This window comes from Notothenia rossii, assembly GCF_949606895.1.
Source record: "Notothenia rossii genome assembly, chromosome: 11".
Classification (NCBI taxonomy): Eukaryota; Metazoa; Chordata; class Actinopteri; order Perciformes; family Nototheniidae; genus Notothenia; species Notothenia rossii.
The window spans coordinates 34,747,900-34,767,539 of NC_136910.1; the positions used below are offsets into that span (position 1 = coordinate 34,747,900).

A 19,640-nucleotide genomic window follows, 5' to 3' on the forward strand; every position below is an offset into this window, starting at 1 on the left:
AAAACATGGGTTAATGATTAGAGGTAACTGAGTTATTTATTTTGTTAAAGTTTCAGCTATTCTGTTTACAGTTCTGTCATCAGATTATTTAATACGATTTGTTAAAACATTGTTGTTTCTTTTGATGTGAAATATTATTTATTTTATTTAAAGGTGGGGTAGGTAATTTCGGAGAAACCATCTCGCGTGCGCTAGAATTAGAAAATACATAACCGGAAAAAATCTGCCACTTCCTTACAGAGCCCCTCCTCCAACACACACGAACGAGCACATGACCAATGAGGGTACGAGATAAGTTTGTGCACAGATGGAAGGCTGACAGGCAGGTAGGCCATCCAGTTATTTTAGCCGGGCTGGCTAAAATGATTGGTCGTGCTTTTTACAGTACCACGGCTTCTACAGATGACATTTCTTTATGGATTTTTTGTCAAAGCACTTAAGATATTCATTGCGTAGTCCCTGACATACAACATTTAGTTAGTTTACCTTATTTTTTTCTCCAAAAGAACCGATAAGAGTACAGTTAAAAGACCGGACCGATAAGCGGTATCGATAAAAGTAGTAGTACCGTTAAAACCTTAACCATACCCATCCCTACTGAGCGGACTCAAACGTTTCCACCTCTGATAGGCTTATCTTGTGTCCTGTGCAGGGCCACATTATCCAAGGCAGACTTCCAAGCTTCAAGCAACACAACTTCTTCAGTGACCTTGATCGCTCAACATCTGCTTCACCTCCGGCTAGTTGCTGCTGCTTTTTCTCACAAACGGTTTCCCTGTCATTCTAGTCTCAGTAACGACACTGTTTGACACGCATGCCTAGATGACCATACTGTTGTCTTTCAACAGGTAATCATGTAAGCGTAAGATCTTCTGACATTCATTAGGATCCACCAGCACTTTAAAAATGTAGTATTTACGGTTTCTCTGTCTAACCTGCACTGCCATTTGGCCCGATCAAATGTCCTGGAAGTGGTGTACTGAATTTGCAATGTGTTTTCCTTGGCCTCATTGGATTCATTTACAGCTGAATAAGGTGGCGAGTAACCTACCACTACTGTATCAGCTTTATACTTGAGATTCATATTTAATTTATATAATTAATGCTGTCAAAATTATCGTGTTAACGGTGGTAATTAATTTTTTGAATTAATTGCGTTAAAATATTTAACGCATTTAACGCATGTGCAGAATGGCCCGCCCCATACATCCCACCAGTGGCAGCTCCAGGGTATGGCTGCAGTAGGTTACACCCATACCAAGAAATGCCTTAGCCCCACCATGAAAAATGATGTTAAAGTAAGCAAAATAAAGTCTGCCAACTCGCGCCGAGAATTGCAGAGACAGCAGTTAGTAAGATTGATTTCAGTAGCCACTTGTCTGTTAATACAGAAGACCAGAAACGGTTTTGAAAACTTTTGTCACGTAGTGATCGTCTTCTCAATAGAACATCTTTGATAATGTCTTCTGGCCAATCAGAATCAAGATAACGGCATGGTGTTGTTGCAGGAAATCCCGACGGAGAATACTTTTGCTGTAGTACAGGGGTGCACATAACTGGTACGCAGGTAAGCATGCGCGGCAACAATCTGAAATGCGTACCGTCACTTGTGTTACAAAGCGCATTTGCGTACCGACGTACTTGTGAAGCTTTTTCAGAAGGCGGTTAGATCACCGGACGACAGAGTCTGTCTCCGTGTGCACAGACAGAGCTGCTGTTAACGTCGGTCTATACAACGGAATTTTGCCAAAACTATGCCAACCGGCTGCGGAGGGAAACTCCCCCCCTTCACTGGAGAACTGCGCTATAGAAATCAACACGTAATGAAATAAGACCCCACGGTTTGATGATTGATAGTTGTGTGGGCTGTCTTTCATTTTGACACACAGAACAATGTTATAATAAACATACATGCATACTGTATGTTAAATGGATATATCCGCCTTCTTTCATTTATCTTTCCATTCCCACAACAGTATACATAAAGAAATTGCATATTTTGGACATAGTTCGAATGGTGATTAATCATGATTAATTCATTTTTAAGCTGTGATTAATCTGATTAAAAATTGTAATCGTTTGACAGCCCTATATATAATATTACCTGGTTTTCAGACAGCCACATTGCAGTCATCTGGTTCAGTTTAGTGAAACTGTAGGGAAGATTCTTCAACCTGCAGAGGAACAGAAACCACACAGGTACTCAGTCGTCTTGCATCAACAACAATGCATGAGCAAAAGTGACAAATGACTGCCATATGAAGTGTGTAAGGTCATTTTAATGTGTGACGGCGCACTGTAAAGATAGGCTTAAGCCTATTTTTCGTGAAAAATATAATGTCAGTGCTTTGGGATTGTGGCCAAAGTTATTCAGTGTATTTGGCACAGAGCAGACTCAAGGCATGGAAAACCCCTGATTAAAAATGTATTGAGGCCTTAGCTTCCTAACCATCCCAATTTCATTCTGGCCAGAATAAAGATTATTCCATCATGGTGTGGTAATTATCATTATATGTTTCAGGAAGTGGGTGTGTAAGTGTGAGATCAACTACTTTGCATTCATAATGAAGCATTTATGCAAGGCTGCAGGAGCGGCTTCTTTTATAAGGACTTGCTCATAAATATTTCATCATAGATCCATCTGCAGATTTTTTCCTATATAATTGATTAGCCCATCAAATGTCCAAACATTGTCAACAATTAGTCTTAAATGCTTTGGTGACGTCTTAAAAATAAATTCAATTCCCATGAATAAGAAACAGAGAATTTAGTGGCCAACCGTCACATTAAAGATAATGATTTAAAATGTTGCTTCAAAATGCCTTTTGCTAAACCATTATCAAAATAAGCAGAAAAAAATCATTTTGTCCTTGAACTTTGATAAGTGTGAAGACTGTCAGTCAGGACTCACTTGTTGTTACTGAGATTGATGACCTTGAGCTTCTGCATGTCACCCATTTCATCAGGCAAGGACTCCAGCTTGTTGGAATGTAGGAACAATACAGTTGCATTCTTCCAGCTGCCCATCTGCCAGGGGAACAAACCGAGGATTCAGAGACGTGAATGTTTTTACAGATGACCAGACTAGCCTCTCACACCCTTTAACACATCTCTATTCTCCACCAACACACGTTCTTCTATACTGTAATGTGCATACTCACCTCGGGGGGGAGTAAGGTAAGGAAGTTGTGATCTGCAGCGAAGGTGCGGATGCTGACACATTGACCGATGGTAGAGGGCAACGCTTCGATCTCATTGAAGCTGCAGTCCAGCTCATCCAGAGAGTGCAGTCTGATGCAAAGGAGGGTAGTGAGACGTTCATCAATTGATGTCATTATTATATACAGCACTTTATTATGTTAAATCTTGGTTAAAGAACATTGATGTTGTAGTGTTCCTATAAATAATTGGAAGACTTGAAAGAGGCTTAAGATAAATGATTAAAACTGAACCATTACAGGCAGATTGATCCTGACCTTAGGTCCTAGTATGTGCCAACAATCCTGGATCCCAGAATTCCCATAATGCAACTCAATTACATATTTTGAATAAACACTCCTTGCCTTTTAAACAAGGAAATCTTTTAAACTCCACATCCCCAGTGTGTATTCACCACACCCATGCTAAGCTAACATAATAAACTTTCCTCGGAAAGCTCCAGATGGAGCCCCAGTAGACATTATAACCACTTTCACAGGCTCATTACGTTTTATGACAAGTAAACTGAAATTCATGAGCAAACATCGGCAGAATGTCCCTTTAATTCTAATGCATCAAACTGTCAGTATAGATGTCATTACTGGGTAGCATGAGATTGTAAAATATTTCTTGATTGCCCTTCAAATATACTTTATACAAGATGGATGTATCTAACAGTGAAATAGATGTTTACAACAACACTGATGCATCTTAAAAGCTTCATGGGACTGAACCCATGTTGACACAGAAGAGCTGGCAGCTGGGGCTTTCTGCTGAATGAAAAATGCAAATGCACTCTGGGGATTCAGATGAATGCAAAAAAAGAGTCCGACTCGCAGGAGAGCCACAGTGTTATAAAACAATCCAACTCCAAAACACGGCATTCGACCCCTCCCTGTGGAGTATAAAACAGGGACAGACCACACTGTGCACAAATAGCAGAATGAATAAAAAACAGCCATGTATAACTGAAACATTTATCAGCTTGCTTAAAATAAAATCCTTGCATGGGATTAAGCCAAACCATAGGCTTTGTCACATAATCCGTGTCAAATTACATGAGGAGAAATATTCTAACATATGGCATAATGGACAATGCTTGTTTGGAAACAATGGATGAAAAAAGGGACTGCAGGAGTAATTGTCAGTCAATGTAGATATATCTGTAATAATCTTTGTGTTGGAACAAAAGGATTTGGATTATGTGGACCTCTGCATCTGCTGCCTGCTGGGTTTACCTGTCTGCTGCACACAACATCAGCTGAGAACAGCTATGGCTGCTTTAATCAGTAGTGTGTTAGAGGGTCAATTAATTACTCTGTTTCCATAAATCAATACGGCAGACTCAGAACTATGAGACTCAATTATTGTCAATCATACTTCATAATCATGTCCGGTATCAAGTCATTCAATATGGCCAGCATTAGACCAAAACAAATAAAGCAGCAGAACACATTATGTTTAATGGGAATATCTGATTTATCCAGACAGACATTTTGTGCGATCAGGGGATGGCAGATGAAAACAGCCCATAATCTTCTGATATTAAAGCTATTGCTGTAATGCTCACCCTCCGACTGAGTCAGGCAGATACATCAGCTGGTTCTCATCCACTTTCAGTGCAGTCAGTTTCTTCAGTGAGCCTATAGTAGGAGGAAATGAGACAGAGAATTAGAGAGACGTATGCAGAAGCTCATGTCAGTTATTGATTATAGCTTGCTGTTGAAACCACATAGAGGAGGATCCATTACAGCGTGTAATTAGATTATTTCATACTGTCGTCAATACTATAATCCAGTGGTTCTCAACTGGTCAGGCCTCGGGACCCACTTTTGGGTCGCAACCCACCTGTTGAGAACCACTGCTATAATCAGTTAGTAGTAATGCACCCTGACTCTGTGCACCTGGACTTTGGATTGAATTAACTTGGTATTCAAATATGAATGATTACCTTTTTCCCCAAGAGGCGAAAGTAAGCAGGTCATTTCAAATATCCGCTTTGCTTCTTTTCAACACAAAAGTTGTATCTATTCTTTCGCAGTGTCCATTCATCTATAAGGGATAACTAAAAATGAGAATAAAAAAAGACTCCATAGTACCAGAGGCCACTGTTTGAGTTATATTTGCACACAAACTTTTCAACTTTCAAACTTAAACGGTGCGCTCCCAGCGCACGTACCGGCAGTGATCTACAGCAGTGGTTTTAAACCAGTGGTACGGGGACAAACTGTCTCGCTCTCGTAATGTCTGTCTGTCTTGCTCTCGTTCTGTCTCTTGTACCACTCTCGGTTCCACTTTTACTTTTGCGCGCTACCTGTCTCACTCTTTTCCGGCCTCCAGCTTTTCCTGCTGGAGCCCGCCGCTTAAAGGTGGGGGGCGCGGACCGGCCATAGATTTAGGAGGTCCCCTAGTGGCCGTTAGCTGTACAAATCCATAGATTAGCCGCACCGTTATATAAGCCGCAGCGTCGAAAAATGGAAAAAAAGGCGCGGCTTATAGTCTGAAAATTACGGTACTTGTTTTTTTAAAACATACTTTTGGCATCATTTTGTTTCTTTTTTTAAAACTTCTCATTTTGTGTGACTATGTTGTAACTGGGGAAACAGTAACTGCATCCTCTTCTGTGATAAAGTCCGAATGCATGACTTTTAAAAGTAGGTCGTAAAAACATTGCAACATCATTTATGGTAACTAAATACAGGAAGGGGTCCAAGAATGAAAAATATATTGGCAACAGCTACAAGAGTTGAGGTGTTTCATAATGGGTTTCCTTAAAATGAGTGGGTGTGTGTGTGCTGTAATCTGTACCGATGGAGCCTGGCAGCTGTGTGAGGGCATTGTTTGAGAGCAGAAGGTCCTGCAGACTCTCACAGCCGCAGATCTGCTCATCTACCATCTCCAAGTTGTTCTTTGAGACATCCAGGTATACCAGCTGTTTGAGCATCCCTAGCATCTGGATAAAGAAAGGAGACAGACTATTAATGCAAATAATTGTCACTAATATGACATTATTCAAGAATTGGGCAAACAATTTGCTGTATTCAATTTTGGTTTATATTCCCTAAAGACGTCACTGCTTATAAAAGGCCAGACTGTGATTACACATGATGTTGTTGAAATGCTGGCAGAATAAATAATGCTCTAATTATGACCCAGTTACCAACAAGCTGGTCATTTGGATGAAAAATGAATCTCATGTAACACAATTTGACTATAAAAAAACATCATTGTAAATTAATTATGCTCCAGGGAAAATAATGACTTCACAGCTGCAGATGTTTGTTGTTATTATTGGGACATCTGCAAATCCAAAATACTTCATTGTCTTCTGTAAGATTTTCTGATAGTGTTCACCCAGCAAGATAATCTTTTTAAACTGCGGCTCCTTCTCTGCTGGTTTTCAGAGGGCTCAAAGTCTGATGCAAACTGACTGGGGTTCATTTTGATGAAGATTTAGGCAGACACATAGATTGAAAAAAAAAAAAGAGGAATAATCTCAAGGTGACGTCTCGGGGCACAGCAGCCTCTGAAAGTATGCATAGGATTGACTGTAAATTATACCCCAGGTAAAAATGTCAGTCTGTTCCCGTCTATCCACAGCTCCTTGATTCCAGTCAGCTGCTCCAACACCTCAGGCTGCACATTTAAAGAGAAAAAGGGAGGTTAAGTGTTGGAGACAAAAAAAACGAACCCTGAGGCAAGTTATTCATTCCACAGAGACTATTATGTACTGATTAATTACTAATTGAATACAAAGAAAGAATGATGGCCTGTGTGGGACATTTGAGCCTTTGCAGACCATTTGGTGCACAACAACCTATACAACACACTACAGGAGAGGGAAAACACTTAAATGAAGGAGAAGGAAAGGGAATGGATTATGTAAGGAGGAGATGTCAGCAGCAGTAAGGTAGAAAGCCAAAGGCATGGACAGGCAGACTGACAGATACTCACCACTTCAGTGAACTCATTACTCCCCAGGTCCAACCGCTCCAGCTGCGTGAGCTTCTGCATGCTCCTGTACACACAAGGACAGACAGGGAGAAAGATCTTAAAATCAATGGGAAAATCAGTCAGGATTATGAGCAATGGGGTCTTACGCTTCAAAAAGGAAGCCAAAAGAAAAATAATTCATCTTTCATAGTTCATGCTATGATTTGGATAGCATACATGCTTTGCTCATGCGCCTTTCACTGAATAATTTTACGAGAGAATAAATACATTTTACAGCTCGGGCTTAACACAAAATATGCTTTAAATAATGTAAAATGTTACGTATGCTAGCCCTAAGCCTCGCTCCAGAGTTTTCTCTCCACATTCAGGCCACATTCTCTGCTACACTGTAAACAACAGATACAAACCGGGATTACTTACAGTCTTTGCTTTATTTAGCTGATTACCAGTGACAGAAAACTTGGGGGTTAAATGCTGTTTTTTTCCAATTCCAAGCATAAATAGTGAATAAGAATAATTTTCCCATTTCTCAAATCTACTGGCAAGATGGCTTTCAGGGCTTTTAACCCCCAATAGCAACTGCAAATAGTAACTACCGCAGAGCATACATAAAATACTTTAAATAGACGTCACAACAGTACATAACAAAGGTCAAATTCTTTCAAAACAAGTACGAGTTCAAGATTTGCAAGAGTTGTTTCACTTTCTCTGAGCTAGTCGTAAAACTTGAGTCAAGAGTTTAAATTGTGTAGTACTGTAATTCTGGCATGATAAATTATAGTGTAACACAAATCAAATGTAGGCAAGAGCAACAAAGACTTATGGAAAATCTGAAGTTCAACAAAATAATCCTCCCTACTAACTAAAGCGAAAGACCATGAAATGGAGATGTACCAAGTTGTGTTTGGGAACAGATATGATGATCCCTTCACAGCAGGGATTAACTGTGTTAAACACAAGTGAGATTGAGCAGAGGAATGGAAAGCAGAGGCCCACCAGCACTACTGTGGAGTCTGCTTTTAGGCCTTTCTCATCAAATGAGAATGTAAAACATACGGCACAAATTATAAATGTGATTTAAGCTGTTTGGTGATTTTTCTTTAACTACAATATGAAAACATTAATCATGTTGATGTTCTTGAGCATTAGCCAGCTTTTCCAATTCCTTACTTCAACGTTGGCGAGAACACCAGAGCTCTCCATGTGTTCTGAAAGGAGTAAGAATGAGCTGTGCTGGCTTATCTAAAGAGTGAGTTCACTAGCAATAAAAAAAACACATTTTGGCTGATGACCCCAAGTTGTGAGTAACACAGCATCAGTCTTTAAAATACAGAGCAGCGTATGGCTTATGCCTGAGCTTGGTGCGTGTGAGAGAAAAGAGGCTGCACTTTCTATGTGGAAGCCCTGCAAAGCCTTCTCCTGCCCCCCTTTTGTGCACGCACACATTGTTCACATCTCTGAAATGCTTGTGTGTTGCTCTGGCAACCTTCCCGACCATTAGTCCTTTTCTTTGTCAGGGCTCCAGCCTTTAACAGGTCTGGCCTCTGTCACATAAACACAGCGAGGAGAGAGGATCCGCTCTGAGCTGCAGCACTCTACACACTGGCTGGCCCGTCAGTCAGTGAAAAATAAGAAGGGGAAAGTCAGTGAGATAACAAAGGAAACCAAGCCAGGGGGTGGAAGGAAAAAAAATGCAAATGGGAAAAATACAGTTCTGCTGAGATGGACTTGAAACGGAATGATACGCCAAGTGAAGCATGAGAGGAGACAGAAAAAGAAAGTAACTTCCCCTACAATCACCTGGAGCTTTGGATATTCGTGGAACATTTACTCTCGCAGCGGCACTGTAACCTTCTCAAACGGTGAAATAACCCTCACAACTGTCTTATAAAACCTGCCCCAGCAAGCAGCCTACCAAAGGGGCGGTTATGCAACACTGTGGAATGTAATGCTTCAGTTAGAAGTATGGGGAGGGAATCTACTGTAAAAAAAAAGGAGAGGAAGGATGGAAGACACTGCAGAGACATTCCCAGGGGAGGAGGAGGAGGAAGAAGAAGAAGAAGAAGAAGAAGAAGAAGAAGAAGAAGAAGAAGAAGAAGAAGAAGAAGAAGAAGAAGAAGAAGAAGAAGAAGAAGAAGAAGAAGAAGAAGAAGAAGAAGAATTCTTGCCACGCTTAACGAAACATACTTGACTCTTCGAGAGTCTCAATTATTTCTTAAATAAAATGAACACTGTATATTTGGTGTTAGGAAAATGTGAAGTGCAAAACTACTTACTTTGGCAACATCTTTAACTGGTTCTCTCTCAGCTCCAGGATCTGTAGTTTAGTCAACCTGCAACCAAGTGAAAAAAAACAACATGTAACGTTAATTTCTACAACAACACTTAATATTTAAAAGACAATGTCTAACTTCTAATTTTCATACCTGTTTCACATGGAATTGTACCTTTTTTAAGTTTGCAAATATACTTTTGTCTATGGTTACTGCGTTAGTAAGTGCCAACTCAATCATACTTAGTTAAAAAAGATTCTCCATAAGCTACAGAAGCCACAATTTACTCCTCTTCTTCTTTTTTTTACAATATTTTTATTGAAGCTTTCAAATACGGACGTTACACATAGATACAATAACGAACATTACACATACAGACATGGTCAGTCTAGGTGGCAGATACAGTATAAAATCAAATGAATAGGCATGTAAATAAACACAGGTCAGTATACAGATGATACAGGACAAAAATCTGAAAGAATAGGACGTGGGCGACTACACTTTAGAATCGTATTCCCGTTGCCCCCTTCCCCGCCCCAGTATTTGGTATTATTAATCATTACAAACATTATTTTTCAGAAACTCCATGAAGCTAGAAAACTGTCAGCTTTCCTTTGGTAATGTATGTTAGTTTTTCTAAAGCGACACATGCTGACAGATCCTTAATATATCTATTCATACTAGGTTTGTTCACATTTTTCCCATTCTATAGCTATTGCCCTCTTAGCTTGTAAAAGACACAAGTCTATAAGTGCACGCTCACTCTTCTCTCGTTGTCCTTTCTAGTTGTTTTCTTGCGTGAAGGCATTAGCAACACCGTTATGATTGTGTAAATTGTGTTTTCCTTTTACCTCCCGCGTTCCAAATAGTTAATTTACAATATTAGGACAGAGCGACGACTGAACTATGTCTGATCTTCCATAACCGGAAGTCTCCACAATTTACTCTTATTAACCAGCCATAATGTGCATCTACATGACAAAGTGTTTTGTAATTATTTGAGAATTAAGCTAAAACAAAAAGCAAACATTTATTTAAGTGGAGGATAAGAGGATATAAGGCAAACAGAAAGCAACTTGCACCCTATGTTTTGTGTAATCAGAACAAACAGTAAGAGCAATACTGATCCTGCTGGTTTAATGAAACACACTTTACGTAAAAAATGTACATGACGTGTACAAACCAGTAATATGTGTTTTATTTTGTTAAATCAAAAGGTGTTATTATTTGAAAGCCGAAAATCCTGTGAAACCCAAATGGTTGGTTATTTAAACGTCCAGTAATAACTTAGCAACATTATCACTGATTTCTTGTTTGGTAATAATTTGATGAACCATTTCAATATTGACTTATAGCGCCAATCTTTGGGCTCTACTCCTGAGGGATACTGCCCTTTAGCCGCTAAATGCTCCATTATGCTAGCCAGCTAGTTTCCATCAGTGTCTGCAGTTTGGTGAAAACGCTAGGAAATACACAACGGAGAGCTCAACTATTCTTTGTAGGTTCAGTAATATTAGCGTCCCCTTTCACATAATCTAATTATTTTTGATTATTGTCACTGCACAAGATATAAACTTAATACCACAGTCATCAACCAGAGTTTTTCTTCTGATCTAATCTGGGGACCATACTGACCTGCCAAAGCTGGCGGGTAAGAACTCCAGGAAGGCATCATTCAGGTAGAGCTGCGTCAGACTCAGGAGCTGGGTGAACCCGTCTGGGAGCCTGACAACGCAAACAGGAAAAGGAATCACATCCCTCACACAAAGCTGCTGCAATGCCAGGATACCAAACATAGACTAACATACAACTAAAATGTGAATTCAGCTTAAAAGACTGCAACATTTGGCAGTACTCACTTGGATATAGGGTTCACACTGGCTTCTACAATAGTTAGGACTTTACAATTTTTGATGTTTTCTGGAAACTCCTGGATACCTAGGGAGAAATGGTAAAGGTTTAAAGGTACACAATCCTTAATTAAACATCTGCATGTTGTATCTAAACCATTTCATTATCACTGACACAAAACATATTACTCCTGTCAAAACGGAAAGGATGAGGGATGTCGCCACACATGTTAAGTAAGAAAAGCTTTGGGAATGTTAAACACAGATGCATTGTGAGTACAAGCAGGAAGGCTTTCTGTCTGGAATGTGAGCTTGAAGATACATTAAGAGTGGCTCTGCACCTTTCCTCTCTAAACAACCACGAGCGCTCAAGGTGACAATATGAAAAATCAGAAAAGGAAAAAAAAAAAATCACTGAATTAGTCTGCAATTTCTCATGAAGCATCTACAATGTGAGAACTGAGCGAAAAGGGACGTGACCGGGACCAAGGGATTATTTCCATCCACTTTGCTTTGTGTCCTCAACACTTACAGAGTGCTTTGTGAAGAAGGATAAGCTACTTTTAATGTCAACATGGCACATGCAGCTCTGGATCATGAAAACACCACCACATCCTTCAACATTTGTTTAATATTGGTCGTCTCTGCACTCATTTATTTATGTAAGAACTACCTTTTTAACCTTTCTCTTTTCATGAAAGGGTTTCTGCTGAGCATGCTCACTAGTTTGCTGCTCTGCTGAGCTTCAAGGTTATATAGTGACGATCAACCTTTTTATGCAGTTACCTGGAGTGTTAGATCTTTCTTTTAGCTTACAGAAATCAATGTTTTGAGAATCACAAAGATAATGACAGACAGTTATGTTAATCTTGCTTTACTGACAATATGTTTGAAGCAAAACCTGTGTGAAATTTGCAACAGGATGTACAAAAGAAAAACAGTGACATTTTAAAATAGCAGTCACCTGATTGATTCTACGTGCAGCTGGGCATTAGAACAGAGAACTGTCAAGCCTTCAAACACTTTGGTCTGCAGCTGTTTCTTTTTCTAAATGTAAGACTTGAACAACATTGACAGCGGAAAGATTTCATCAAACAAACAAAATAGAAAGTACTTCTAGTACAAAGCTCTCCTTGGTGCAAATCTTTAAAGAGGTGACGTTGCACTCTGTCACTTCCCACACTATGAAACCACTGACAACACACTTAGAGCTGGTTCACACATAAACTGAGAATTATCTGCACAAGGTGCTATTCTCTAAGGAGCTTTATCTAGCTTTGCTTTTTTTCATGCTACTACTCCCTACTGTACAGAAAGTGAAAAGTATACAGCAGGTCTGGGCTTGCTTGCTTTAGCAATCACGTTAGGGGGTTTCAGTCACGCACTGTTGTGACGTAACATCTTGTAGATGAAGCATGCTGTGGCATTTTACCTCAAATCTAAACATTTGATCAATGATGTAACTCATTCCTGGTAATGACCTCCTCTTTTTTTCTTTCATTAATGATTTAGGTTGCAGTTACCTTAACACTACAGCTGGGAAAGTTCCACATTTGAACTTCACAGGTCACTGAATCAGTGTGGTCACTTTCCAGCAACAGGATCTACCGCAACATGGCTTATTTAACCTGCCAGTCATAAACTTGGAATCTTAAAACAAAAAGTAATACATGTTCATTTTACTTACTGTTTTTGCTGACATCAAGCTCCCGGAGATTGATGAGGTTTGCGATTGCTGCTGGCAACACTGTCAGGTCATTATCCGGCATGCTCAGTCGGTGCAGTATCTGGCAGTTAAACAGTTGCTGGTGGAGAAAGAGAAGAGATAAAAGTTTTCATCAAAAGGCCGATGGTTCACCAAACATACAGATGTTTATTTTTCATAAAAGTTCAAATGCGCCTTTCAAAGGCTCTTCTGTCTAAATGAATATGAATGACGTAGAGTGTGAACAAAGCAAGCTCCTCATAAGAGATAAACTCTTTATGCATGCAGCGAATCATTTTACGAGTGGCCTCGTGAGTTATGCAGATGTTGAAGATGGCCTACATGGAGAAATATAAAGTTTCTATACATCAGTGAGTGCTTACTTTAGGCAGCTCCTCGATCTGGTTGGCATCGAGGTAGAGTTCCTGCAGGGTCTTCTCAAAGCTAAAGATCTCCTTAGGAACAGTCTCCAGGCTGCAGTGGGAGTAGTCAAGCGATGTTACCGCCTCCTCCTCACCCCGCAAGCAGCGGCATGGCACCAGACGGACAAACAGGCTCCGCTTCGACATCCTCAGGCACTGGAGAGGGAAAACAGAGAGATATGTAAAGAGAGGAGAGGATTAGGAGGAATGGTAGGTATATGACTGATGCTACCTTCACACTTCAGCTTTAAGTGTCAAGGTTCAGATGTGTTACCCCATCCCCTCTTTGCTATACAAATGTATGTTTCAGTGCTGTGTAAAAAAATGCATGCACATGTTGATCTTTATATCTGATCTAAACCATGATCATGTGACTTAACTGTCAGAACACAATTAAAATCTTCTCTTTCCACAGAGCGGATCGTTGTCAGTAGCCTGCTTCAGAAAACTCATGGGAAATATTAGCTCAAGCTATGATGGGAAAGAAAATGATGAGATCAAGTGCCTCCAGTCAATCCACATACATGGGGATGTCATCGTTTATTGATAACAAACGCATGAGCCGGCCAAAACAGAATGTGGCGGCCTGAGTAAACAACACAAACAACAACAAAAAGACACAAAAGGGGTACAAAATCTCCAGGCCTGCGACATCTTTTTGCAGTGAAGTTATATTTTTGCATTGAAGTTATGTATTCTTGATTCAGTTTTACAACTGATCAGTAACCCATTATGAGAGAGCAAGGGGCAACATTAAGATGAAGAGCTAAAGCAACACGTGGCCTGAAAAAGGGATCCGATCCAACAGCTGTGACATCATGGGAACACATCACTAAAACCTCCGGTCCTTCTTTGAAAAGGGACATTTCAATATTTGTCAACTTCGTTTGGGTCTCTTATTTTTGTCTATGACTATTAGTCATAGTATCATTTGAAATACGCTCTATCTACAACACTATCTGGTTTGTTCCAACATGAAAAGGGATTTCCTGGGAACTACTTTCTGTGTTTATTGTCAGTGTTTATGTGGTTGGTTTCTAATAAAATCCAGTTTCCTGAAAAGCTGTAGGAGGCCTTTGCCCCTTGCCCTGATGAACTCTGTTTTGCTGAAAGCTGGGTCTTCCTACTCAATGGATGTGAGTAAACTGTCATAATGGACAAAAATGTTTGAATAACTCTTAGTTTGACAAATACGGAGTGGAGTTAACCTTTAATACAACATTGCTGTTTTAAATAACAGGTTCTACTGTCTCATTTCAGGGAACTGCTCCTATGAATGGATATCCAATTCAGAATCAGGTCTAAAAGGAGAGCACGTGTGAGCCATGTCTTTCCATCAGTTTCAGTGCATGTATAATAGCTTTTCAGGGCAGAGCCACTTCTGCAGAAGGACTTTTCAAAACCGCCGTGGGAGGAATTGTGTTCACTGTTAAATATGTTCTCAAATTGTTCTTGCGATTAATGTCTGACCACTGACAAAAAAACTCACCACAATTGATTGCAAATATAAAAATAACCGTCATATGAATAGCACCTCCTTTTGAAGGTATACAGTAACTGAAAAGATAAGAAGCCTGACATATGTTGCACATTTTCAGTTTCGCATTTCTGTTTTTCAAGTGGGAAAACACTTCAAATGTCCATAGTTATAAAGTATGAGAAGTGGTTCATATTTGTGAGTATGCCATTTCCTCATTTGGGTTGAAGCTGATGAAAAAACGTTGTACTTTAGTGGTTTTATCCAAAACAAATAAATACATATTTGTCAAAGCCAGAAAATATTTTTAGCTTACAATCTGTTGGGGGATGTTTAGGGGATGGTTGGGCAGCTGTAAAGCTGTTCTTGAACTTGTTATATGGATGTATGTATAAGTTTTATAGCTGAGATAAACACTGACGTTTTTACTAGTACAGTTCACTATGGAATGTGTTCTTGTCAACAGAGGCTTTTTTCCTTGGAGCATGTGGAGAATGTGACTCTGCCTCCCCCCGTCTTAATCTGAGTGCGGCTGCAGCACATAATCTCTGATTCCTCCAGTCTCAGAGTATCCTGACTGTCTGACTGAGCTGCACAATTATGATAGCCTTGACCTACACTGTTAGTGCAGTGTGTGTGTGGGTGGGTGTGACCACATGTTTATGTTAGAGGTTGCTACAAGGAACTATGCAAGTACTTATTTTCTGTGAATGTTGGTTAACAGAATACAAACCTTTGTTTTTGTCATCAGATGTACACATTTTTGTGGTGCAGACATCTTTTTTTGTTTACACAGTTCAGTGTAGGTGTGATTTTTGGAGCAACTCAAAATATTATTTATCATCATGTCATTAGTCGTGTTACTAAAAAATGAAATAAAAAGTTCAAAAAATGTACACTCAATTTCACAATAATGGACCAGGGTTTCAAAAAGAAACATTCCAAAGTGGACTCAAAGACTTCCAACTCATAAAAAATGGGTGCATGTGTGAATACACCCACACTCACATGAGGTATGCACAAGCTAGGAGGTTGTCAGCCTCCCACACACTTTTTGCTATAACAGCAGGCAGATCATGTATAAATACTCGGAGTAATCTGGTCTATCACCGTAGGGGATGACAGAGGGCTTGGCTCCATTCAACCCGAGTAACAAACACTGAACATATGGAAGACGCATGCTATTCAGAGTGGACAGGGAGGATTGGGAGGGAGAGGTGGGTTAACAGAGGAAGGGGGTAGGTGCAGGTTATTATGAGGTATGCAAGAAAAAGCTATCAAGAAGAAAGCGCAGATAAAGTGTCAGGAGAACATTTGGGGGAAAGATTTATATGGTTTGAAAGATTAACAAAAAGTCGGCAAATCAAGAAGGATGAGTCTGGATCTGGTGAACAGTTTAAAGCTGGTACAATAATTTAATCTCCCACTTTAAGTATGCATTCTAAATGACTTCTTATAATATTAAATGACCACAAAATCCAAAGGTTGGCTTTGAGAAGAAGATACATTAAATCATGTTTGTCAAAGTTAATGTTTTTACTATAAACAAATGGGTTTGGGGTAGAGAACCACACTGATCAACATGGCAAGTATGATAACAACAGGAAACTTTGAATAATAATCCTGTAAAACAGGTTTATTGCTCATTTGGATCTACAGTCATCCAAAATAAGCAAATATTACAGGAGGAACTACAGCTGATTCAATTAGGTCAAGGATTTGTCATATAAGTCATACAAATCAAAAGACACAAAAGGAAACATGACTCGTTTTTTAAACCATGCATCACACTGTCTTCTTCATTTGCATAATGCACAACACAATGTCATGCAAGAGTTTATCAACTGCTGCACACATTTATTTCCTAAACTAGTATTGACAGTATTGGTAAAGGTTTCTGTACGCTTTATTTGTGTCATGCAAATGTGTTTACCTTATTTTCCTTGTAAGGGAACTTTCTCTCAGAATAAACAAAGTGAAATGGGCTGGATAACTGTGGCACTGTGCGGCTGGCTTTCTGGAAGGCAGCACACTAATGAGACCCGCACTGCCTTCAGCACAGATAAGCTTATCCACTGACCTACATGTTATTGGAATGAAGACTGCCTACATTCATCCAGCTTTAGTCCATCAAGAGCGTTTGACTTTTGAACTGAAAAGTTCAAGAAAAGCAAAAGATTTCCAGACATGTTAAGCTCTCGTTTCAGATTTTCTTTTTCAGCATCACATTTTCTTTAACCAGTGTGCTACTAACAGATCTGCCTGATAGCCATGAAAATGTTAAGACACTAGCTGTATTTATCCAGAAATGTCCAAATGTGTGGGCATGTGTGAATGGTGCACATGTGACTTAGCGGCCTGGCAATGATCCTACTGCTTCCTCTGTGTTAGAGTGAATGAAACAGTCCAGAGGGCAGGACCAGCCTCAGATTCACATTTTATTCTCCCAGTCAGAGCCAGGAAACCATTTCCCTGTCACAACCTCTCTCCCTGTAACTCAAGTGCCTCTTGGGTCAGTGCTGTTGCTATAGAGACTACGGTCAAGGGTAAGATCAGCTCTCCGACCCCCAAAGTATTACACGAAACACACAGCTGAGCTCGCTCAACTGTACAGAAGAGTTGTACAAAGGGCTTTACAAAGGACAGTCTGTGGTCAAAGTGAGAGATTGGTTATTGAATGTAAACTCTGAAAGAGAGGCGGATATCGAGATGTGTGTGTGTGTGTGTGTGTGTGTGTGTGTGTGTGTGTGTGTGTGTGTGTGTGTGTGTGTGTGTGTGTGTGTGTGTGTGTGTGTGTGTGTGTGTGTGTGTGTGTGTGTGTGTGTGTGTGTGTGTTTCCCAAAAGGTCACTGAGTCCTTCCAAAGCGGCCAACTAGCACTCAGTGGCCTACTTCTAGTCTATCCAGTAGACTGTGCTGGGAACAAATTACAAGTTTATAATGAGTGTGAGTTTAAAAAAACACCAATTATAATATTTTTCTAGTCTCCCTCATTGCGTTGCCCTTAACCAGCCAATGGAGCCTGGTGATAACCTGTAATAATAGAGAACGGGCCAAAAGGTGCATAATGGCGTATGTTTTAAAAAATAGGTCCAGTAGGTTTTGCTGTAATGTTGTTGTGTCTGTGTGGAGGTCTATGTCCCAACATTGGTTTGTTTGTGTTTAATGGGTTAAGCGGAAACGAAAGCGCAGTGTTTGACAGTAGCAAGCAGCATGTGTTATTTATAGCAAATAGTACTCGTCTGGTTGATATGGCAGAATGTGATTAGTACGGGCTAGCTCTCTTCTTATGAAAGGAGCTTCTGATCGAGATTGCAGAGGACTGTTACAGGATTGCTGGGCCACAGCTGAAATGTTGTATTAGAGATTATGGCAACAAAAACAATGTAGAGGCGAATAACAAAAGCATGAGAGTCTGCAGAGCCTTTGGGATACACTTGAATTGCGTCTGTCTGTAAAGGAAGAGGAAAGAACAAGTGACTTCCTCAAAGCAGGGTGGATTGCCAGCAAGCTATAAGCTCTCTCACCCTTCCTATAATGCTCTTCTCAAATGGGATCATGTCCTTTATCATGGAGATCCTCTTTATTATTCACTGCCACATCACACACCACACACCACTGCAGAGAGGAAAATTCAACAGCTCGGTGCATCCAAGTAGGATTCACACTATAATACTTGTCTGGATTATTAGATTATCAAAATGTCAATTTAAACAATCTTCAGGCATAGCGTATTTTAAAACAACTCAAGACACCACACTGCTGTGGAATGCAGCTTCAGGTTCGCAAATTTTTTTAATTAAATTGTCAAACATATACTTAGTGCATGCCGAAACATTAAAGTGCAGAATGAATAGGCACGTAGCTGATTTGTACATAGGAGACATACAGGAGATGTTGACTAACAGTTGCAGCCATACAGTATATCCTACCGAGGGATGACAGATCCTAGTTGTCAGGTTATTTAACGCATAGGAAAATATGACATCTTCAACTCCTATTTTCCCAATTGCAGTTGTGTAAACCATTATCTGTTGTTAGAAAAAAAACTATTTTTATTTAAAATAACATCTGTTTAATTGTAAAGTATAATTGACAAATATATATCAGTGTAGTGGTGGTGAAAGTGTTCTCTAGTGAGGTCTTTCCACTCACATTCCACTACAGCTGACACAGCAGGAGAACGGCTGCTTCTCAATAATGCAAAGGTATATTGAGTTAAAGGGACAGTACAGTTAAACAACCGACTAAGACACACAGATCCATATCTCAAACCTACAGTAGCTGTCTCAAGCATGGCTTGGACTCATGTCCATGCCTTCTTTCTTATGTTAGACTTGCAATTAACATGAGGGCCTTTCCATCAAAGTAGGGCTTGATGAGTAAACATAGGAGGCAATCCTTGTATATAAAAACCAAGCAGCGGGAAACGATGGCTGGAAGTAGAGCTGAAATAGAAGTACAACTGTGCTGTGTTGCCAGTATCTGTAGCAGGGGGTATGTAGCTTAGTGGAACCTGAAGTTCCAGTTTTGCTCTCCCTCCAGTTTTGGTTCTCACCAGCGTTCTTAGGTCTCAGTGGTCTTGCGTGACTCGAGGAAACAAAACCATGATTGTTTTCTTTGAATTTGTGGTGAAATGAGGGTAAGTAATCCGATCTGTGACAAAGAGCTCTTTTACAGCCTTTTCCCCATGTTCTACTCCGAGCAGCCCGGCACTGACAGACTGAACTCATCATAACAATGAGACGGGTATATATTTGAA

At 39.9% G+C, this 19,640-nt stretch overlaps 1 protein-coding gene across 2 annotated transcripts in view; it reads right to left on the reverse strand.

The window, feature by feature from the left end:
* Positions 1-19,640, reverse strand: part of erbin (erbb2 interacting protein) — a 60,865-nt gene that overhangs the window by 15,343 nt on the left and 25,882 nt on the right. For both annotated transcript variants that reach the window (XM_079657252.1, XM_079657253.1), the window contains exons 3-14: positions 13,364-13,558; positions 12,963-13,080; positions 11,285-11,363; positions 11,061-11,150; positions 9,429-9,485; positions 7,153-7,216; positions 6,760-6,834; positions 6,007-6,151; positions 4,769-4,841; positions 3,162-3,291; positions 2,912-3,027; positions 2,105-2,174 (exon numbers count right to left, since the gene is read on the reverse strand). In XM_079657252.1, the coding sequence (XP_079513378.1) occupies positions 2,105-2,174; positions 2,912-3,027; positions 3,162-3,291; positions 4,769-4,841; positions 6,007-6,151; positions 6,760-6,834; positions 7,153-7,216; positions 9,429-9,485; positions 11,061-11,150; positions 11,285-11,363; positions 12,963-13,080; positions 13,364-13,549 (1,203 nt within the window). In that variant the 5' untranslated portion in view covers positions 13,550-13,558. The remainder of the gene's footprint in view (positions 1-2,104; positions 2,175-2,911; positions 3,028-3,161; positions 3,292-4,768; positions 4,842-6,006; positions 6,152-6,759; positions 6,835-7,152; positions 7,217-9,428; positions 9,486-11,060; positions 11,151-11,284; positions 11,364-12,962; positions 13,081-13,363; positions 13,559-19,640) is intronic.